The sequence below is a fragment of the Budorcas taxicolor genome, chromosome 17, assembly GCF_023091745.1.
Source record: "Budorcas taxicolor isolate Tak-1 chromosome 17, Takin1.1, whole genome shotgun sequence".
Lineage (NCBI taxonomy): Eukaryota > Metazoa > Chordata > Mammalia > Artiodactyla > Bovidae > Budorcas > Budorcas taxicolor.
In genome coordinates this window covers 64,362,643-64,385,147 of record NC_068926.1, presented here as the reverse complement: position 1 = coordinate 64,385,147, position 22,505 = coordinate 64,362,643, and the positions used below count along the sequence as shown (strand labels likewise).

At 54.5% G+C, this 22,505-nt stretch overlaps 1 protein-coding gene across 1 annotated transcript in view; it reads right to left on the bottom strand.

Annotated features, from left to right (window-relative positions):
* Positions 1-13,737: 13,737 nt before the first annotated feature.
* The window catches only part of SSH1 (slingshot protein phosphatase 1), a 57,289-nt gene continuing 48,521 nt past the window's right edge, over positions 13,738-22,505 (bottom strand). Inside the window, exons 14-15 of the mRNA XM_052654607.1 lie at positions 21,353-21,923; positions 13,738-19,850 (exon numbers count right to left, since the gene is read on the bottom strand). Coding sequence (XP_052510567.1) covers positions 18,651-19,850; positions 21,353-21,923 — 1,771 coding nt within the window. The 3' untranslated portion in view covers positions 13,738-18,650. The remainder of the gene's footprint in view (positions 19,851-21,352; positions 21,924-22,505) is intronic.

The window sequence follows — 22,505 nt, the reverse complement described above, 5'->3', positions numbered from 1 at the left end:
TGAAGCGGTTTGGCACATGAGCACAGGTTTTGGCAGCAAATGGACCTCATTTTGATTTCTGTCTCTGCCAAAGACATGCTGAGTGGCCTCAGGCAGGTTGCTTTGTCTCTCTGTGCCTCCCTTGCCTCTCCTTCAAAAGGGCAGAGTAAGAGGGCCTACATGGGCTTCCCCAGTAGTTCAGCGGTAAAGAATCCGCCTGCCAATGCAGGAGAAGTGGGTTTGATCCCTGGGTTGGGAAGATCCCCTGGAGCAGGGCATGGCAACCCACTTCAGTATTCTGGCCTGGAGAATCCCCATGGACAGGGGAGCCTGGCGGGCTACAGTTGGTGGGGTGTCAGCATTCTGACACGACCGAGCACGCATGCACACACGCTGAAGAGAGTCTGTCTCTCACGGGTGCTGTGAGGTGCAACGAGATCACATCTAAAGGCTCAGCAAAGTGTATGGCACAAAACCTGAGCATAGTGAGTGGTCCTCAGGATTAAAATGGGGCAGTCCCAGTGAAAGAAGGGCTTCCCTTGTGGCTCAGCTGGTACAGAATCCACCTGCAATGTGGGAGACCTGGGTTCGATACCTGGGTTTGGAAGATCCCCCGGAGAAGGGAAAGGCTACCCACTCCAGTATTCTGGCCTGGAGAATTCCATGGACTATACAGTTCATAGGGTTGCAAAGACTCAGGCATGACTGAGCAACTTTCACTTTCAGACCCACGGGACACCGGACTCGGGAACGGTGCCGGACTCGGGAACGGAGCCAACAGCATACATGTGTTGTAAGTCTGGAAATACCAGCACTAAATGAATGGCATCTCTTGTTCTTTCTCTCTGGCTAAATGATTCCCACTTGGGAATCGTGGTGCTCCTTTATCACTTTATGGTTTGTTGAGCCCCAAAGGAGGAAGAGTCTGGGACGCACCCTGGGGTCAGAGCCGGAGGGGCCGGATTCAAGACCAGGCCCAGCTGGCCTAGATGGAGCCTCTGCAGAATTAGGAGAGGGTGACCAGAGTGATGGGGGCAGATTGCCAAGCACCCCTGACCTCAGTTTCTTCATCTCTGAAGTGGGGATAAATAAGACACAGCCACCTGGCTGGGATGCGGAGGTCAGCCACTGGATCGCTTGCAGACGGTCAAGCAGGGTTCAAACCCCACTTACCGGACCTCGCTGAATTAACGGTACCTGTTCCTCCCCCTAATCTTTAACACACCCCACCCCGTTTCCCCGTGACCTGTGACCAAGCTTGGGTTTTTCCCATCTCCAGGAAAAAATTCCCTTCCTCCAGCCAGCATCGCCTTCAGTAACAGCCTTAACTCTTTCACCAACAAGCTTCTTGAGACCTGCAGCCATTTCTTCAATTCCAGTTGTCCGGGCCAGTTGTCACTGTCCTCTTCTCTCTCTCTTTCTCTTCCCCCACCCCGAATCATCTCTTTCCAAAGTCACCAGAAACCTGGCTGCACCCAGGGCTGGCTGGTCCCGGTTGACAGGTGCCTAGTGATCCTGGCCCTTCAAGCACTGCCTGCCCCTGGCTTTGCTGCTGCTGCTGCTCGGGCTATGTCATCTCCCGGGCAGCCCCCGCCAAGCCCCTTCTTCTTTATCTGTGTCTCTTCTCACACCTCTACCTGGCCCACACCTCAAGGCCGGCCTCTGGGCACCAAAATCCAATGGGCTCCCGGACATCTCCATGTGGCCACGGCACCAGCACCCAGACATGAGCTCATCCTTGTCCCCCACCACCCACCTGCCTCCCTCACAGGTCCCCACCTTAGGAAACAGCCCCAACGTCCACTCAGCTGCCCAAGCCAGAACCGAGGTGCCGTCCTTGGCCCTTGAACCAGTCACCTCACTCTATCAGTTCAGCCTCCTGCCGGCCTCCCGAGGTCATCGTCTCATCTTCATCCCCATGACCTCACTCAAATCCAGCCCATTCGCCCATTCAGTGGTCATTTATTGAGCGCCTGCTGTGTTTCCAGCAGCATGGGAGGTGCTGGTCACTGGCACCTCTCACTGGATTCCTGGTACCCCGCCTTCACTGGTCTCCTTCTCCAACAACATTTTCCTCCCAGAACCCTGAGTGACCTCTCCAGCACAGCGCTGTCCACAGAACTTCCTGCAGCAATGAAAATATTCTGTATCTGTACTGTCCAGTATGGTGACCAATGTAGGTACTGAGCGCCTGAAACGTGACTAGTGCAGTAAGGAACTGAATCACTAAAACAAATACTCATTATTTGGCTGCTCCAGGTGTTAGCTGCGACAGGCAGGATCTTCAGTTGCGGCATGCGAACTCTTAGCTGCGGCATGTGGGATCTAATTCCCTGACCAGGGATGGAACCCAGGTGCCTTGTATTGGGAGCTCAGAGTCTTAGCCACTGGACCACCAGGCAAGTCCCAAGGAACTGAATTTTTGCTTTAGTGAACCGTGTGTGTGTTAGTCATCTTGGGCTGACTAATGACTAATACAGTCATAAAAAAACATCACACTGGGAGACTCAAACAAAAGAAGTTTATTGGACTTCTCTGATGGCTCAGTGGTTAAGACTCCACGTTTTCAATGCAGGGGGCATGGGTTCAATTCCTGGCTGGGGAAGTTATCATGCTTTTGTCTTAGAGTTCCAAAAGCTGGGAAGTCCAAATTTAAGGTGTCAATTCAGTTCCTGGTTTGACCTCTTTTCCTGGCTTATAAACAATATCCTCATGTGATAGAAAGCTCTGAGTCTCCTCCTGGTCTTATAAGGGCACCAGCCCTACACAGTTAGGGGTTCACCGTTTTGTTGTTTAGTTGGTAAGTCATTTCCGACTCTTTTGCAACCCCATGGACTGTAGCCCGCCAGGCTCATCTGTCCATTGGGTTTCCCAGGCAAGAATACTCAAGTGGGTTGCCATCTCCTTCTCCAGGGGATCTTCCTGACCCAGGGATCGAACCCAGGTCTCCTGCATTCTTTACTTTTCTCCTGGATTCTTTCCCACTGAGCCACCAGGGAAGCTCCAGGGCCTCATATCCTTATGACCAGATTTACTCTCTATCACCCTCACAGGTCCCATACATGGGTACCTGGCTTCAACATGACTTTGGGGGAGGGGCAGAACCATCCAGTCCATGACAATGGGGCTGGGGGCAACCGTACTGAACAATGGGGCTCAGGAGGGAAAGTCAATCATGTCCTTCCAGAGTCCGCAACCTCCTCAGCTCCTCAGCGCCCTCAGGATCAAAGCCAGACCCTGGACAATGGCCTACAAGGCCCTGCAGAGTCTGCACCCAGCTCATCATTCTAGCCCAGGAGTCCCCAACCTCGGGGATCTAACGCCTACGCTCTGAGGTAGAAGTGATGTGCTAATAATAGAAATAGAGTATGCAACAAATGCAAGGCACGCCAATCATCCCCAAATCACACCCTCCCTCCCTCCCGGTCTGCGGAAACGCTGTCTTCCACGAAACCGGTCCCTGGTGCCAAAGAGGCTGGGGAGCACTGCTCTAGCCTCTACGTGCTATCTTGACTGCGGAGAGTCTGTAGAAGCCAGAGCGCTGGCCCCCATCGCTGGGCCTCTACACCAGAACCCCCCTCCGCCCAGAACATGTTTCACCTCCCGCTCCCCACACAACCCCCACTTCTTCACCTCACTCTGATTCCCAAATCGGGAATCCCCCTTAGACATCTGTGAGGGGCCCTCCTCCTCTGTGTGTGAGGCAGTGACAGGCTGGGCCAGTGACCCAATGTCCACATCCGTGGTCCCTCCTCCCAAGGATGTTCCCCAGGGATAAGGCAGAAAGGTGGTCTCAGGGACCTGAGGGTGCTGACCGGAAACAGGAGCAAGGACCCCTTGACCTTTCCTCTGGGAAGCCAGCCCTTTTGGGGTTCAAGCAGATGATCTGAGGAGGAAGTGTTTCAGTGGGATGAGCATGGGGCTTTGAAGTCAGGCCTCGGGGGTGGGGGGTTTCTGGGCCCCATTTCTGCAACTCTCATCCACCCACTCAATCCTAAAGGAAATTAACCCTGAATATTCATTGGAAGGACTGATGCTGAAGCTCCAATACTTTGGCCACATAATGCAAAGAACTGACTCATCAGAAAAGACCCTGATGCTGGGAAAGATTGAAGGCAGGAGGAGAAGGGGATGACAGAGGCCAAGATGGTTGGATGGCATCACCGAATCGATGGACACGAGGTTGAGCAAACTCCAGGAGACGGTGAAAGACAGGGAAGCCTGGTGTGCTGCAGTCCACGTGGTTGCAAAGAGTCGGACAGGACTGAGTGACTGAACAACAACATCCATCCACTTGCGACTCTCCTTTATGGGGGTGGGCATGCCAAGTGGCATGTGGGATCTAGTTCCTCTACCAGGGATCAAACCTATGGCCCCTCCAGTAGAAGTGCAGAGACTTAAGCATTTAGACCAGCAGGGAAGTCCCATGATCTCATTTCCATGTCAGTAAAATGGGTAACAGCACCTCTCAGGAGGGTTACTGTGAGAATTCAAAGGGAAAGGAGGTTTGAATGGACCAGGCACTGCTATAATCCTACAGGTAGAGCCTGTCACAAAATGAAGTCACCTCTTTGGGTTTTAAGGTGGAAGGCCTAGCTCCAAGCCATGGTGGCAGAGAAAAGGAACCTGAGGGTCAGAGAGGGCCCGAAGTCACTGACAAATGGGCAAGGGTACTGAGAACGCAGGTGCCCAGATGCCCCCGAGGATTAACTGCCCAAGCAGCCTGCAGGTCCAATGCAGGGAAGGGACGCTCCCCAAAGTGCTCACCTTTTCGAGTGGAGGGCTCTGCCTTCTACCTTTCGGACCTCGAAACTAGTGGGTCCTCGTGTGGGGAGACCGAGACGGCTCCCGCTGTGCCCTGGTGGGCTCCCTGGAGACGGTGCGCCTGGACGCCAGGAGTCCGGGAGGCGCACTGAGAGTGCTGTCTCTTCCAGACTGTACACGACTGACCCAGTGGGTCCGGGTGCAGGGCAGTCCCAGGGAGGAGGCCGGGCGGGCATCTGCTTGGGGCTGGGCGGTGCTGCTCTGGCCGCACCCCGTGGGCGGGGCTGCAGGATGTAACGCCCAGCCCACCCCGCCGCCTGAGGCTGCGGAAGTCAGCTGGATGCTCGTTTGCCACTCCGGGAGGCTTCTTGACTGAGGGGTGGTCTGTAAGGATGACAGGGTTCCCCTTTCCCATACTTTGGGAGCTACTAACCATACCCCAACCCCAGATGCTGCTGATATGGTGTCCACCACCCCCACCTCTCATCCCAGGGTTGGGGTTGCGGAGGCAACCGACCCAACCCACATAAGTCAGGGTTCCTCCATTGTCCACTGTCTCCTCCTTGATTCAACAGACAGATACGGGGCTGCGGTCAAGACCCTTCTTCCCACCACTGTGTGACTGGAGCAAGTAATTAACCTCACCTCGCTGAGCCTCAGTCTCCTCATCTGTAAAATCATAGCTTTTTCAGGATTTATTGACAAAACGAGTAAGGCCCTCAACAAGGGAGGCTATTCCTATTGACACTCTGCTCCATTCCACCCTCTCCCCATCGACTCAGCCCAGGAGACCCCCTGTCTCTCTACCCAGAGGCCCAGCTCTGCTGGTATTTGGGGTTGTGCAGGGAAAATAGCTAAAGCCACAGCTGAAACCAGCAAGATATAGTCTCTGTGACCTTGGACAAGACACTGGCCCTCTCTGGGTCTGTTTCTCCATCTATGGAAGACAAGAGCTGTACTATAAAAAGTGAGAGACAGCTGTGCCCGGTGCATCTGTGAAGTGCCAACTGTGTGCTCCACACTTCACCTGCATCCCAGCAACCCTAGGGGGCTTCCCAGCATCAGCAGCAGCCGCATTGTACAGGAAGAGAGGCTCAGAGAGGTGGGGCGATGTGTCCACGGTCACACAGCCAGGAGTAGGGGTTCTGGGCTTGAAGCCGCACACTTTCCTGTCTGAGGAGCTTGGGACCCTGGGAAAGCAGGGTTAACTCTGGAGGGGCTCTGTCTTGCCCTCCTTCTCAGTGCCCACTGGGAGGTGCATCCTGGAGGAGCAGTCGCCACCCTGCCTCCACCAGGCTCAGCACAAAGCAGGGGCGGAAATGAGATGGAAAAACAGGAGAGCTGGCCTGGGAGGGGAGGGTGCTCAGGAGCTGGCGCTGGCTCTCTGGGGCTGCAGCACAAAGAGCTGAAACAAGATTCCATTCCTTTGAGCGTGTGAGGACCTACTGTGTGCCTGGCACTGAGCGGGGCCAGAGGGTGGGTGGGAGAGTTAGGAGCCGTCCCCGCCCCCAGAGAGCTCACTCTCCATCACACAAGCCCTCCAAAGCATCACTTACATAGGACGCTCACTGTGTCCCTTCACTCTCACCACCACGGAGCTACGGGTCCTGTTATCACCCCCAAGGAATGTGTCTGGAAAATGAAGCCCAGAGAAGGAAAGTGATTTGTCCAAGGTCTGTGTTTGCTCGTCTGTGTTGGAGCTTGACATTGGGCCTGAATTGTCTCTCTACAGGGCTGCTTATTGAGCATCTACTATTAATATGTGTGGTCTTGGTAGGCCATCTCCGACTCTCCCCCCAGAAGGAAACAAGCTCAGAGAGGTTAGGTAACTTGTCAAGGTCACACAGCCAGGAAGTGGCAGAGAAATGAATCAAACTCAGGCCTGATTCTCCCAAACTTCTCCTGGCCCAAGTAGGGAAAAGAGAGCAGCTCCACCATGCACTCATTTAATTGTTTATTCATTCAACAAATGTTTATTGAGCACCTACTCTGTCAGGTACAGGGACAGGGTGGACCACAAAAACTTGAGCCAGCCTCTGTCCTCAGGGGGTTCATGGTCTTTGTTACTATTTATTTTTATTTATTTTGGCTGCACCAGGTCTTAGCTGTGGCATGCAGGACCTTTAGTGGCGGCATGTGGGATCTAGTTCCCTGAGTGCATGCTCAGTCACTCAGTTGTGTCCAACTCTGCAACCCCATGGACTGTAGCCCGCCAGGTTCCCCTGTCCATAGGATTAACCTGGCACGAATACTGGAGTGTGTGGCCATTTCCTCCTCCAGTTCCATGACCAGGGATCGAACCAGGCTCCCTGCATTGGGAGTATAGAGTCTTAGCCACTGTTTGGCCAGGGAAGTTCCAGGATCCTGGTCTTGAGCGTGCCCATGGGCTGCTGGGACAGAACAGCCATTTCTTCTAGAATTGGGGCAGGAGGAGGTGCTGCTGGGGATGGCTTCCTGGAGTTGACTCTGGAATTGTCTACCTTCTGGCTGGGCCACCTGGCCCCAAAGTCATCTGCTTTCTGAGTCTCATCTGAAAAATGGTGATAACGAAGTCCACCTTGTCCAGAATGGCTCAAGAAATGTCACTGCTATTACTAACATTATGGTCTTAACCGAGCCCCCACGGCAGGGCACAGCAAGTGGGCAGAGGAAAGGGGTGTGATGCCACCAGTGTCCAGGCCTTGGGGAGAGGCAGAGAGTGCCAGCACCCGGAGAACGTGGGCACAAACCTGTGAAACGAATCTCCAAAGGGCTCAGAACTGGGGTGGCTGCAGGGAGTCTAGGGCCGGGTCTGTGGCCTTGGCTAGACCCCTGGGGCCTCCAGCAGGAATGAGGTCAGGGCTGGGGGCTGTGATCAGAGGGGTGGAAGGGACCCTGCAAGGTGTTCAGGAAGCAGCAAAGGGTGGGGGTTTGAGAGGGTGGAGGAATCTGGGCTTGGAACACTAGGGCTGGCATAATTTGGGTTCAGATCCCACTGGGCACCTCTTGGCCTCAGTTTCCTCCTCTAGAAAATGTGTTCCTGACACCTGCATGGCAAGATGGAATCAGATCATGCTAACAAACTGTTTTATTTAACAGACACGTGTACAGTGTGTACTGCGGGTCAGGTATTGCTCCATGCATCTTCTGCCCGGGTATTTTTAAGTATTCCTATTTTATTTATTTGGCTGTGCCAGGTCTTAGTTGTGGCATGCAGGATCTGCGTTGCTACCTGCAGGATCTTCTGGTTTTGGCAGGAAAACTCTTAGTTGCGGCATGTGGGATCTAATTCCTCGAGCAGGGATCGAACCCCGCCCGGGCCCCCTGCACTGGGAGTGCAAAGTCTTAGCCGCTGGACCACCAGGGAAAAGTCCCTGCCTGTGTATTTTTAATGAGAGGTACGTGCTCCTACACCACGAGGGCAGCTCTTGTGAGTCAGCTACATCATGTGATGGTGTTACAATGACCAGGTTTTACTTTCGAATCAGGAAAAGCATTAACAGCCAGGAAAGTGAATTCCACTTCGGGAGCAGACCGGGACCTGGGAGGCTGGCTGTGGGCTAGACCAGGACGAGAATTCAGGACAACCCGGTCCCTGCCAGGGCTGCTCTCCAGGAAGAGAACGGGGAACCCTTCTCTAAGGGAAATCTGCCTGTCCTGGAAAGCCAACTTGCATGCGTGCATGCTTGTGTGCGTGTGTTTGCATGTGGATGTAAGTCTGTGCGTGCATGTGTGTCGGGGTGGGGGTAGAGTGAGGGACGTCCCGGCCTTCACCCATCCGCAGCCTCGCTGCCAGCCGCCAGCCCCAGCCGTCTGTTGTGGCAGATGTTTGGCTGTGCCATGGCAACGCCAGAACAGGATGTACCTCTGGATTGTAGCAGGGACAAGCCCACGCTCACAGGCCGCCCACACCGTTCCCCTCCCCAAAGGCCTGTTGCGAAGAAGAACCACTTGGGTCCAGGTGGGGGACAAATGGTGACTGTGTCGGGAGGCAGGCAGAGATGGCATCCTCCATGGGGTCAGCAGTGAGGAGGGGAGGAGGGGAGGAGAAGGAAGACACACGTGTGCACAGCCCAGCCGAGGCCCTCCTCTGGCAGCTCGCGGCGGCTTCCCTCTGCCCAACAGAGGATGCTAAGGAAACAGCGTGGGAAGAGGAGCTGCCGTCAACAGGGCTGGTCTGCGGGCGGCTGATTGCTGTCTTTCCCACGATTACAGTGGCTCCTCACGGAGGGAGGGCTTTGTGCCAGGACATGTGCTCAGTACTTCGTCTAGCAAATAATATCTACGTTCACGGGTCTCTGCTGTGTGCCGATGACACGGCGCACATCTTTGTGGCGCCCTATGAGGTCATCCCTGTTCTTCAAATGAGGAAAAGGGGGCACGGAGAGGTGAAAGCCAGCGCTCTGGGTCACAGAGTGGGTGAATTAGGGGGCAAGACCTTGGGCTGTCTTGCTCCCAAGCCCTTGATTAAGTGTGGTGATGCTGCCAGGACTGGCTACATCCTTTGCGGGGCCCAGTGGGAAATGAAAAGGCCTGGCCCTCATTAAAGAATTGAAGACGGCGACGGCGGAGCATCAGGCCAGTCACGGGGCCCTTGTAAGTGCAGGGCTCTATGTAGCTGCCCAGGAAGCCAGGCCCCAAGGGCTCAGAGGGTAGGCACAGATGGCTTGGAGAAGCATACAGACCAGAATAGTGAGCCCCAGCCTGACCCCTCCGAGCTGCAGTGATCTGAGTGTGATCTCTGCTCCAGGCAGCCCATGTTACCCCATCAGAGAGGAGAAAGGACCACCCACCCTGCCCAAATGCTGCGCTGAATTCCCTAGAACCAGAAGCCTGGGAGACTGGAGGACAAATCTTAGCTCAATGCTAAAGTTCCTCTGTCCTTGGGGATTCTCCAGGCAAGAATACTGGAGTAGGTTGCCATGCCCTCCTCCAGGGGATCTTCCCAAGCCAGGGATCAAACCCAGGTCTCCCACACTGTAGGCAGATTCTTTACCGTTTGAGCTACCAAGGAAGCCCATGAATACTGGAGAGGGTAGCCTATTCCTTCTCTAGGGAATCTTCCGGACACAGGAATTGAACCAGGGTCTCCTGCATTGCAGGTGGATTCTTGGCCAGGCTGAGCTAGCAAGGAAGCCCATTGTTTTATGAAATCTTTACATTTTCCTTTTAAAGTATGACAGTAACAACAGTCCTATTGGAGAGATTCTGGTATCGATAAAGGGAGGGGAAAATATTGACCTGGACTCCTAACCACCTAGCCCCACAGCCACTGGCACGTTGTATATTTTCTTCCTAACTTTCACAGGTGGGCTTTCTCTCAGGACCCCCGGGGGTGAAACAGAGGCTCCTCTCTGCCTCAGGCAGGAGCACATGAATGGGGGAGAATGACTGAATGCATGGATGTTACAAAGGAGTCTGGTCTGGATGACCTTTCAGATTCTTCTGGACTCTAACTATAAACTCTGGATTCATTGAGTCCTCCATGGCAAACACCTAGTGTAGACTGGGGTAGGCAGGGTGGGGTAGGGTGGAGGGGCCCAGTCCAGTGAGCCAAGCCCAGTGTCTTGGGCCCCCGAGGTGGTCGATTCCTGGCCCAGTCCTGCAAGAATGTGGTTTAGGCAGTTGTGAGTGCCGCCAAGCTTTCCCAGCTGTGGGGTGTGTGTGTGTGTTGGTTTAGGCAGTCGTGGGTGCCCCCAAGCTTTCCCAGCCATGGTGAATGACACTTGGCACTCATTTTCACAGCATATCTCATTCATTTATGCTCATTTGATACTGAGTGCTTGCTATGCACTGGGCCTCCCCAGTGGCTCAGCAGTAAAGAATCTGCCAACAATGCAGGAGATGTGGGTTCGGTCCCTGGGTTGGGAAGATCCTCTGGAGGAGGGCATGGCAACCCGCTCCAGTATTCTTGCCTGGAGAATCCCCATGGACAGAGAAGCCTGGCAGTTGCAAAGAGTCTGCCCATGGGGTTGCCAAGAGTTGGACACGACTGAAGCAACTGAGCATGCACATGCTATGTACAAAGCCCACGCGGGGCTGGCTCTTTCGGAGAGAAGATGCTGAGGTAGAAAGTGTATGAATTTGGAGTCAGGTACCCTGAGCTTCTGTCCCTTCCTGGCTGTGTGGCCTTAATCCAGGTGACCTAACCTCTCTGGAGCTTCCACCTCTTCATTTGTAAAACAGGTCACCTCTACCGTGAGGATCATCTCAGTTGCAGACATGAAGCACCTGCACCCAGATGCTGGGTGCAGTTGACCTCCTTCTCCCCTCCCGCCAGTACCAACAGTAACAGCCACTGACTCAGCAAGTGTTGTGCCAGCAGAGAAGAGGTGTGCATACATTATCAGCTAATTCTCAAATTATTGGCCCCACGAGGTCGGTAGCACTGTCCTTCATCTGTTGTGAGATCCAATTTCAAAACCAGAGGGAGCTCTGCACCTCCAGCTGCCTGTGGGAGAATCTGTCTCTTAGCATCCAATTCCCAAGCATCCTTTTCTGTGCTAGGGCTTCTGCTGACACTTCACTTGCAGAAACAGTTAACAACAACAAAGAGGAATTTGGGGCTGACACCGGACCCTTTGCCAGAATACTTCAGGGTGTGTGAGCAGCTTCCCTTTAAAGGTCAAATACAGTGAATTCGATCTGGGGGCGGGAAACACACCTTGTACCACCAGCCAAGGTAGCCTTTGAAGTGGGTCAGATTTCCCCGGGGCTGGAGGCTTCATTTCTGACTCGAGGTTTTCCTGCTGGTACCTACTGGGAGATCAGATGCCGCTTCAAGCTTGCTGCTTTCTACTTCTGCGGTGGGGGGACAGCTCTGGGAGGGTTTTGGGTGGAGAAGGAACAGTAGTAGCTCCTGGCTTCACCCCCTTTTAGAGGTCACTGTGGCCAAATGACTTATACGCTGCAGGCCTGATTCTTCAACTGAAAACGGAGGGCAACGTCAAAGGGCCTTTGGAGGGTTCCACGGGGTTCATTTAAAGTGCTGGGTACGCGGAAGTCTCAGGAATATAGTTCTGCTCCCTCACGTGAGGGCGTAGCGGTGGGTGGATGGCCTGTCCTGGGCAGGGCTGACCTGGTGCACCACTGCCAGACACCTTTGGACGGGGCTTCCCTATGATGCAGTGAATCCTTCTGAAATGCCGGGAACTCCATGCTCTGCCTCCTGGAGCTTCTTGAGGCCTAGCCAGGAAGGGCTTCCAGGAGCATGCGGCTGCTCCCCTGCCTGCCCACGGCCCCTGGAGGCGAGATCTGGGGCCCCACGCAACCTCAGGCTTGCTACTCTGAGGACAAGATCAGGCTGTCAGTCACAGGAAGGTTCTCCAGGGACCTGAGTGAAGAGAGTATCTGGTGATCTGGGAACACCCACATTCTGGAAGGGCCATGTGGAAGGGTGGGTGTTGTCTGCAGCAAACATGTGTGGAATGTGATTGTAACTGGCGGAGGGAAAACCTACTCAACTGCACTGCATTCCTATGTCAATGGTTTTCTAGACGTGGCCATCACAATTCTCAGGGAATCCACGGGACTCGCAAGGAGTGCTGGACCCCCTGCTCTGGCTCAGATTCACCTTGGGAGCCTGAAGAGAATGTGTTAGGGGTCGCCACCTTGCCTAGGAGTGTCCTGAACCATGACCCTCAGTGGTTCAGTTCCAAAAACTCATATATAGGGAGGGCTACATTACAGCTTGATGGGACCAGTCAGCAGTCACCCTACTCACCTCCTTTAATTTTCTACTGAATAAGCATTTCCTAACCATAATTTGGACTTCCCAGTTGGCTCAGTGATAATCTGCCTGCCAATTCAGGAGAGGTGAGTACAATCCCTGGGTCAGGAAGATCCCCTGGAGGAGAAAATGGCAACAGACTCCAGGATTCTTGCCTGGAGAATCCCACGGACAAGTCTTACGGGCTACAGTCCATGGGGTCACAGTCAGACAACCGAGTGACACCAACCATAATCTGGCTTCAAGTGCAGATGTTCCCAGGACTCAATGTGCTCATCGGCAAATGAGAGTAATCTGGTTGGCTTGATGCTTATAGTATGTATATATATATATTTATTTACAATATCCTTTTATTATCTTCTTTTGCTGATGGCACGTAGGACTTTAGTTACCTGACCAGGGATCCAACCAGTGTCCCCTGCATTGAAAGGTGGATTCTTAACCACTGGGTTGCCAGGGAAGTTCCCATTGATGGTTATAATTCTTATCGTAAAGTGAAAACCTTGCATCCTGGTTTATCCAGCCATCTCCTGTGAGTACAGGTGAGGGGTGGAGTAAGTCTAGATGAACTAAATGGAGTGGGCACTGTTTCTGGACTCACGGGCTCTGGAATTTCACAGTCCTGTCAAGGCACTAGTGGCAGGTGGGTGACACTTACGTGACTTGCCCATGGGACCCGCAGGTGTGGGACCCGCAGGTATGGTACCCAAAGGCAGCGAAGAGGAAATATGAGCCCCATTTGCTCTGCTAGATGCACAGAACTCCAGGAAGGCAGGGTTTTCCTTTGGCAGAAGCCTGGCTTGGCCCAGACACCATGGGAGGAGAGCCCCCAGAGCTCTATCTGCAGTGAACTGTGGCCTGAGCTCGGCCTAAGCCTTTGCTGTGTCTGGTGACTGGGGTCCCCTGGGGTTCTTGTCTTGGCCATCAACCATGATGAGCCCCCTCTACCCCATCCCCTCTTCTGTGTGAGCAGTTAAGGTGGTGGATTTCTCCAGCACACCTCTCAAGTTCAAGTCTCACCCAAGGTGGGGGCAGACAGGACAGGTATTTTTGTTATACAAGTGACCACCTTGTATACCAAAAGTTGGCCTGCTCTTTCTTACTGGCAAGATCAGGAAGAAAAAAAAGATGATTCCTGCAGCAGCTGACCTTTCTCCTGGTTCTTTCTCTGGTCTCACTTGTCCAGCTGTTTAGCATGGGGCCAGCACACAGCTGTGTCTCGACTTTCCTGGCCAGGGCTGGAGGGGCTGCTGCTTTTTTTCTTGCACAAGTTCAGAGGTCATCAAGCATTTATAAAGAAAGTTTATTTTCCTCACAAGAAGCACACAGACTATATACAGTACACACCAACAGAAGTAAAAAAAAAAAAAAAGTGCTTTATGCATCTTCTACTGCAAATTCACAGTACAAAAGATACTGCCTTTTAAATATGTAATATAAAAAAACCAAGAAGAAAAACAACACATAATAAAAAATCATTGATACCATAACGCAACACACTGGCACCCACTGGCAGCTTCTGAAAACCAAAGGGCAGGCTATCTTGTGGGGAGGGGGGCTCCTGACTGTGGAAGATCTGTACCTGCATTTTGTTGCAAAGAGCTCAGGACACCAAAACAGAGGAAAACAGGGGGTGGGGGGTGGGGGGGACAAGATGGTAATAAAAACTCTACTGAACAGGAGAACAGCTGTGTGATGGGGAGGGTATAGGGAAGGGGCAGGGCTGTGGTCCGGAGGGGCCAGAGCTGGCTGGCCTACCAATCCTGTCTTTTCTTCACTTACTACGGGCCCTCGGCTGAAACAGCGCCTGCCTCGCTCATAGGGACCCCCAGCCAGCGCTGTTTCTAGCGATGCCCCTGGCCTGGCTGTGGGCAGGCCGCCCAGCAGATCAGCCCAAGTATGGGGCAGGCAAATTCCAGCCCCAGCGCCAACCACCGCAGACAAGGCAAAGTATCCAATCACAGAAGGCGAAAGCGGAACGGCTGCCCATAAATACACAGTATTTGTAAACTATTATTAAGGCACTCGATTGTAAAACAATAATTACAGTGTTGAAGAGGAGGGAGGGAGCGGCCATCTCCTTGCGTGGTGTGGCTGACAGAGGGATAGTGGAGGACGGGGGTCTGGCTCTAAAGGGTCCCGCTAGGAGACTAACACCTGCTGGGGCCACGGGGGCCTACTACAGGACAAAAAGACGAGGCGGTCACATCCAGATCCACTGCACAGTGTCGCTCCAGACCATTCAAGGTGACCCGCTCCACAGCTTGGGTGACAGGTGTGTGTGTGGATGAGCGGAGGGGAACGCACGTGATGCTCTCGTTCAAGTGACAGATGTATAGACTCAAATGTATGTATCTGTGTGATCTCTCATGATCTCACACACACAGGTATTCATCTGCAGAAACAAAGTGAAGTCCCTCAGTTGTGTCCGACTCCTTGCGACCCCATGGACTGTAGCCTACCAGGCTCCTCTGTCCATGGGATTTTCCAGGCAAGAATACTGGAGTGGGTTGCCATTTCCTTCTCCAGAGCAGATGATTAAAAAGACCAAGTTAGCTGAACACGGGGATCCGTGAGTACCTTCGTCTGGCCAAGATGCTGGGGCAGGACAAGAGCAGGTGAACCTGCACCATGCTGGCCAGATGTCCCAAATCTCCCACCACCTGGCTCCCCTACCGGAGGGGCCCAGAGGGACTCGCTGCCCGCGTGGGTCCAGGGAAGCCCTGCTGGCTGGCAAGCCAGAGCAGCGTTTCCGGGTGGCAGACAGTGCATTGGTCTTCCAACACCTTGGGTGAGATTCTGCACGTGATCTCGACTAGATGCCAGCACTTCCTCTCACTAAGGAGCAGGGCCCCCCCCTGGGATGGGGCCTGAGTGCAGGGCTGATATACAAGGTTGTCCTGATGTTAATTCTATGGCTGTTCTGGCTCCATCCTAGGCATCCATCCTCTGGGCTTATCCAGGAGGGAAAATGCTTAGAAAGGGCTGGAATGCTTTCTTAGCGGGACAGAGTGGGATAGATGGAGCACAAGGGGGCTGGACAGAGTAGACTCCTGCCTGATGCAATGGGTGCCCCCACCCAGCAGAGAGCTGTATGGCAGCCTGGAGTTTGGCACGGGTGCCTGCACTGAGACCAAGGAGGCAGGGGAGACCGGGGGCAGGAAGCCTGTTCTCAAGACGTTCATGCAGTGATGCATGCTGCCACGAGACAAAGATATGGAAATCGGCAAGGTCACGCGCCAACCAGAGGGCAGCATGGCTTCCCCTCTCTGCGACCAGTTCCCCGCTCTGACTCAACAAAACTCAATGAGATGACCTCCGTGAATCAACGCAAGAGAAAGACCTAGACAAGTTGAATCTCCTGCTGGCATGCCGTGCAAATGAGAGGGAAAACAGCAGGGAGGTGGAGGGGGAAGAGGAAACAGCTGAATTTATGGGGTACCAAGCTGATTCAGAAACCTTCTGCTCTTGCCTAGTTCAACAACGGCATTCCATGAAGACAGCTGGTCACCAAAATCCATGACTTTCACAGCATAAACCTCTGCTGCCCACATTCAGAATTTCCCCCACGCGCTAAGGTACAGACAAAGCTTGGTCAAGAAGCTTATGGAGCAAGCTTTCTTTTCAGATACCACTAATGCATCTGTCTTTGTCGAGACGCCCCCAAGCCTGGTAGAACACTCTGGTCTTATTAGCGTACCATTTAAAACAGCAATCCACATTGGTCTCTATGCCACTAATCTGGGAGAAAAGCCTTCACTCTCTTCTCCAGGCTAGAATGTTTCCTATTCAGAAGGCTTCGCTTTGTTCTGACGGTGGGGACCTGGGCCCTAGTTTCAGTGTTAACAGACTAACCTCTGACAGTGAATGGATAACTCTGCCAAAAGCCAAAGACCCCCTCATCTTTGTGATCCTACTCCCATCCTTTACCTGGATTAAAAAAACTATGGCTTTCAAAATGAAGGTCTTCAAAAATGTATCATACCCAGGCATGGTTAAAAAACAAAAAACCAAACAACATAAGCCTGTCATCATCAAATCTACAGGATTCTTTTGACACAAAAATTGACCCACCACATGAACTGCAATTTGGCAAAACACTGAACCTGATACTTTTTTTTTTTGAGACCATTCTCTTGTGGTGGCTGAGAGAGAGGCGGAAACCCAACTGGGTTTTCTGATCAGCCCCGGCAGATCATCTAAGGTGATTCCAATTGACAGCGGTGGGGAAACAAACTCCTATAAGGTGAAATAACATATACTTAAAAAAAAAAAAAAGGTCAGGGAGAAAGTTTCTAGAGGGGGTTTTTTGCAAAAGCTCCACCCACAAGCTGAAACATGGACTGGTCTTGTTTCTGAAAGCTCTGCATGGGTTGCTCTGAGAGGCCCAGTTTGGACCAACATAAGATGAGACTCATTTACCCACTTCTGGAATTCGGCTGGCCCTTGAAGGATGTCTAGTTTCACTGAAATAATCCGGTGGACCCATCTGAGGGCAAGCTGCAACCGTGGGGAAGCTTCAGCCAGTAGGGGCCCCTTGACCGCCGGGGGAGAGACACTGGGGGTGGGCTGGCAAGGACTGGGTCGGGAGGAGGACAGGGTTTGGCCTGAGGTGACAAAAGAGGCAGGGAGGCCTTCTAACTCCCCAGAGTTTCTTCCCCAAGGGCCTGGGGCAAGCCCTGGGTTTTCAAGTAAAACCAGGGCTCAGGAAAGGTTTTCTATAAATGGCCTGATTATAAAGTATCTTCAGTTTTGCAGGCTACATGGTCTCTGTTGCCTGTTTGGTAATTTTTAGCTAACACTTTGAAAATATGAAAAACAACAACAAAAAAAAACCCATCTTAGCTCATGGGGCGACACACCCCAGCCATGGTTGGCTGACCCCTGCATTAAATCTAACCAACCTCTTTTCTCTCTCCAAAATGTTTTAACACCCTGTCTTGCCTGCTGACATCAGAGGAGTCCCTCTACTCAAGATCCTCAGAGGGGCTACCCCTGGAGCCGGGCGGGATCTCAAGCCTTCCCGGCCCGCTGGGAAGAGCCGTGGAGAAGCAGGAAGCAGCGTTCTCACCACAGGAAGGGGTGACTTGTAAACATCTGAGCAGCTTCCCACCAGTCCCGCTTCTCAGAGAAGCTGCTGCCGAGCTGCTCCTCGAGTAACTGAGCGTCTCTCACTGCTGACCTCTCCCTTTCCTCCCCAGACTTGAGTACGTGTGACCTAATGAACCTGAGTGCCGGGGCTCCGGTGGGGTGACCCATGTCTCTGAAACCCCTCCCCAGCCCTGCCAGATGCTAGAGCGCCTTTGAAATCCTCGTAGGACCGTGTGGGCTTCTGCAGCAGGTGAGACTCAACGATAACTTTGTGGGTCCTTCTCCCCAGATTGGGAGGGGGACAACGAGGACCACACACAGATTGCCCACTGCCTCCATCAGGGCTGGCCAGACCCGCATCACTCAGCTGTGACAACACGCCAGCACCGGGAAGTCAAAGCTCAGAGGACCTCCACGCGCCCCGGAGTCGGTCCAACGACAGCGTCTCTGCCTTCCTGTCGCTTTAAGTAGCGGTGTTTGGTGCGGGCAACTTTAAAAGTCTTGACACTTTTGGGGGAAGGGGGCGTGGGTCCTGACAGCAACAACAGAAAAGTTCTCTTCAGGAAAAAAAAAAACCTTTTCTGACACAGCATTTTCCCCTGGAACAAGCCTTGGTCATTACTGGATTTTTAAAAATAAAAAACGCGCACAGCAGGATCAGAGGTAGGAATTCTAGTGCCATCCATGGGTCTCCCCATGAGGGCCTGCATGAGCGAACACAAGCCCCTGTGGTGCCGACGCCACACCACGGCTATTCGTTTGCAGGTTGTGCGTGGAGGGGTATTTTGATGCCTGCGCATCTCCGCATCTCCGTATAAATGCTCTCCTTAAAACATGAGTCTTCTTGGAAACATTCGCTTAGGGGTCAGAGTCTACTGGCTGACAACTGCTGGCTCTCCCAGGCCACAAACACCCACGCTGCCCTCTCTCTTCTTGTGCTGTATGTTCGGCAATTTTGTTGCCTTTTCTCCCCTCTTCAAAGAGAAGGGGAGGAAAAGCGAGGATAACGCCAGTTGCTTAAGGGACATCCAGATGGCAGGGGTGGACCAGAAATCCACAGGGAGGCTAAGTGGGGGATGGCACAAGTCCAAACGCAGCCAGAGGTGGGTCAGCTTTTGCCCAGCCACGAAGGGCTTTTCAAGTTTTCCGGGGCAGATTTCCCTGACGGTTTTGAGGTTGCGGCCGAACTCCTGGCGACCACTGGGGGCTCGCACAAGAGGGAAGACTCGCTCAACCTGGTGTCCTGGGAGTCAGCCGCGGTGGACACGTCGGCCTCGCTGCACAGGTCCTCGGTCGAGAGGTTGAGGCTGCCGAGCTTGGCCAGGGAGTGGGAGCGCTTGAGCGGGGACGAGACGGTGAGGCCTGCCAGCCGGAGCCGGGTCTCAATCTCCTGCGTGCGCTGCTTCACCAGCCCCGGCTTCCCGCGGACGCTGTGGATGCTGTCACTGCTCGAACTCCGCGTCAGGTTGGAGCTCATGGAGGACGAGGTGGGAGTGTAGCAGATGGTCTTCAGGAAGTCTCTGGAGAAGTGACTGGCGTGGTCTGGGCGGCAGAGGAAGGGTGGGGGGCTCTTCAGTGGGGCTCCCTCGAGCAGAGGAGGGCCGGGCTCGGGCTTCTCAGGGCCTGGGGCTCGGCCGGGCAGAGGCGAGTCCTGGTTCTCCTCAGGGATGGCGGCCGGGCCGTCCCGGCATGGGGCCGCCGGCTCGGTGGGTGTGCCCTTCAGCCTCTCCAGCTCTCTGGTGTGCTTGCGGACCAGGCCCGCCTTCTGCAGCTGGATGATGGACTCCTGGTGCTGCACCAAGTAGCTGTTGCTCGTGGGCTTCTCGGCCTCTTTACTGAACAGCAGCCGCAGGTCCTTGGCCGGCTTCGGATCTTTCTTGGGTGACAAGTCTTCCTTCGCTGCTTCCGAGCCAGGAGGGTTCTTATCACAGTGAGAATTCTTCACGAGGGACTTTGGTAGGGCTTTGTGAGTCTCTCTGGAAGGTTCCGGAAGGCTGGCTGGGGGCTCCGGGGCAGCCCCAGCCCCTGGGCCACTGGTGTCTGGCCTCCTCGAGCCTATTGGTGGTAGGAAGGGGGCGGTTTCGGTTGGGCCAGAGGCCAGTTTCTCCAAAGCTCGGGACCTGCTGGCCACAGGGGAAGACGTGAGTTGGGGCAGGAACGTGGGCTGGGTGCAGATGGCGGGAGCACTGGGGTTCTTGCATCGCTCCCCGAAGGCCTCGGGGGTCCCACCAGCTGCAGGGTACATGCAGTCGGCGCAGGATTTGTAGGAAGGCTTCACTTTGTTAAGGATCCCGAAGATCGCGTCATGCTGCAAGGGGCAAGAACATGGTGAGGGCGCAGTACAGGCTGAAGACCGAAAAATACGAGGAGGGTGGCGGGCGGTGCTGTCCCTTCAGCTGGTGTCAGGACAGAGAGCTCTCAGAACCAGAACCTGCTCGACTGTGACTGAGGCAGGTTCGGAGACGAGTTAGACACTGAACTTCCTGCAAGCTGTGAACCCACGATCCTGAACGAATCCTTTGGCTACACAGCCAGCAGTGGGACCTCCAAGGGCCTCCCTTCTCAACCCTTGCCTCTGCCACCTGCACCAAATGATCCTTTCCAGCACCCCGATTTCGCCTGGAAACCAGGGTGACTTTGCCCTCAGAGGATCGTTGTTGTTGTCGTGTCACCCAGTCGTGTCTTGACTCTTTTGTGACCCCACTAGGCTCCTCTGTCCATGAGATTTCCCAGGCAGGCACACTGGAGTGGGTTGCCATTTCCTTCTCCAGGAGATCTTCCCAAACCAGTGAGCGAAGCCATGTCTCCTGCACTGGCAGGTGGAATCTTTACCACTGAGCCACCAGGGAAGCCCTCAGAGCAGCGTGGGAATTGGTGAAATAACGTTTCTGGCACAGTAACCGGGTCTCCCTTTCAGAAAGGGTCTGGGGTCTGCAGCCTGATGACGGACCCTGCTCGTCTGGCACGACAGAGCTCGGCTCCGAGAAACCATCACCTGACTGCGCTCTTCACAGAGAGGTGGCGAAGGGCAAAGACAGCTTGGGAATGACTCTAATACAGACCCAAACGCAGGTGCCCGCGGCCTCGACAAGGGAACCAGCTGGAGGTGGGCTTCATACACCAACAGGGTCTGTAAGACTATGTCAGATGGTGCTGCGGGACAGCTATCAATTTTCCCAAGGTGGCAGTGGTCCTGTGGTCCTGATATATATGGAAGCATTTGTGATGGGAACGCAGACTGGGGATTTGATTTGTTTCCACCTGATGTGAAGAGCCAACTCACTGGAAACAACCCTGAGGCTGGGAAAGATTGAAGGCACGAGGAGAAGGGGGCGACAGGATGCGATGGGGCTGGATGGCATCATCGACTCAATGGACATGAGTCTGAATAACCTCCAGGAGATGGTGATGGACAGGGAAGCCTGGCGTGCTGCAGTCCATGGGGTCGCAAAGAGTCAGACACCACTGAGCAACTGAACAACAATCCGGGGTATGGGAAAGTGTATGGGGGTGAGATGAAAAGAAGAACAGCCACACACTGGTAAAGATCAAAGCTGGGTAACAATTTACATGTCTTACATTTTACGTAAGAAAAAAAAAATTTAGAAGCCTTGCCTAACACAGCAACGGGGCAGCGGGGTCAAGGGAGCAGTGTACAGACATTCCTCGAGGCCTCTGGTCCTCCACTGTCTACCCTCCCGAAGGGCCTGCAGAACCTCTTGGAAATCCACCCAGGGGCTGCATGGAGCAGGGGCTGCCCCCGGGCGGAACGGAAGTGGCAGGCATGCTCCCCCCACCCGCCACGCCTACCTCCAGGTCGTCCGGGCAGCTCCTCTTGCTGTTGTTGTTATTTAGGTTTTCCCGGTTGAGCAGGTTATCGAGCTGGGCTGCCGGCTGCCCCCACCTCCCGGCTCCCAGGGCCTCCTCCCCTTCCATCTCCTCTGCCTGCAGCGACGAGCTGCCCTGGGCCTGGGGGCTCCCAGGCTCTGGTCTCTTCGTCACTTCCCTCTCGCAGAGTCCGGGACCTTCTGGGGGGGGTCTGGCTGGCTGGGACACCTCTGCCAGCTGAGCACCTTCCTCCAGCAGAGCGTCCCTCTCCAGATACTCCAGGTGGACGGGGCCGCCCATCTCATCGCCGGGGGCCCGCAGCAGGGGGTCTGAGAGTCGCCGGAGACAGCAGGGCAGAGCGGGGCCCCCGAGGGCCCCGCTGCCTGGGAACTGAGGCAGGGGGGCGGCCGCGTCCAAGCAGGGCAGCTGGGCTTCCGCGGTGCTGTCCAGGGTCTCTGGATGGAAGTCCCCAGGCCCCGCGGGGTCATCCACAGGCTGCTGGAGGCAGCTGTCATCGGCCTGCTGGCGCCACAGTTTGTTGTGCCGCTGTTTGCTGGGAGAAAGGAGGAGGAGGAAGGTGAGCCGAGGCCAGTGCCCAGAGGGTCCTTGGAAGAGGCTGGTGGGGCAGGGGGGCAGCCCAAGGCTTGGGTGGATGCCAGGGGCTCACCTGGGTGAAGCCCCTCTGGGATCATTTATCCCCAAGACATTCAACGATGATGGAAAAGGCCCTGGGACCCCAAGTCATTGTGGCTCCCCCAGGAGCAATCCATGGATGGTCACGTGAACAGCTCTGTCACATGATGAGGATGCTGCAGACGTGGGGGGGTCTGGCCTTGAAATCCCATCCCGGCCCCAGTGCCCCAGCTCACTGGTGAACCTGGACCTGAATCCCATCCCGGCCCCAGTGCCCCAGCTCACTGGTGAACCTGGACCTGAATCCCATCCCGGCCCCAGTGCCCCGGCTCACTGGTGTACCTGGCCCTGAATCCCATCCCGGCCCCAGTGCCCCGGCTCACTGGTGAACCTGGACCTGAATCCCATCATGGCCCCAGTGCCCCGGCTCACTGGTGAACCTGGACCTGAAATCCCATCCCGGCCCCAGTGCCCTGGCTCACTGGTGAACCTGGCCCTGAAT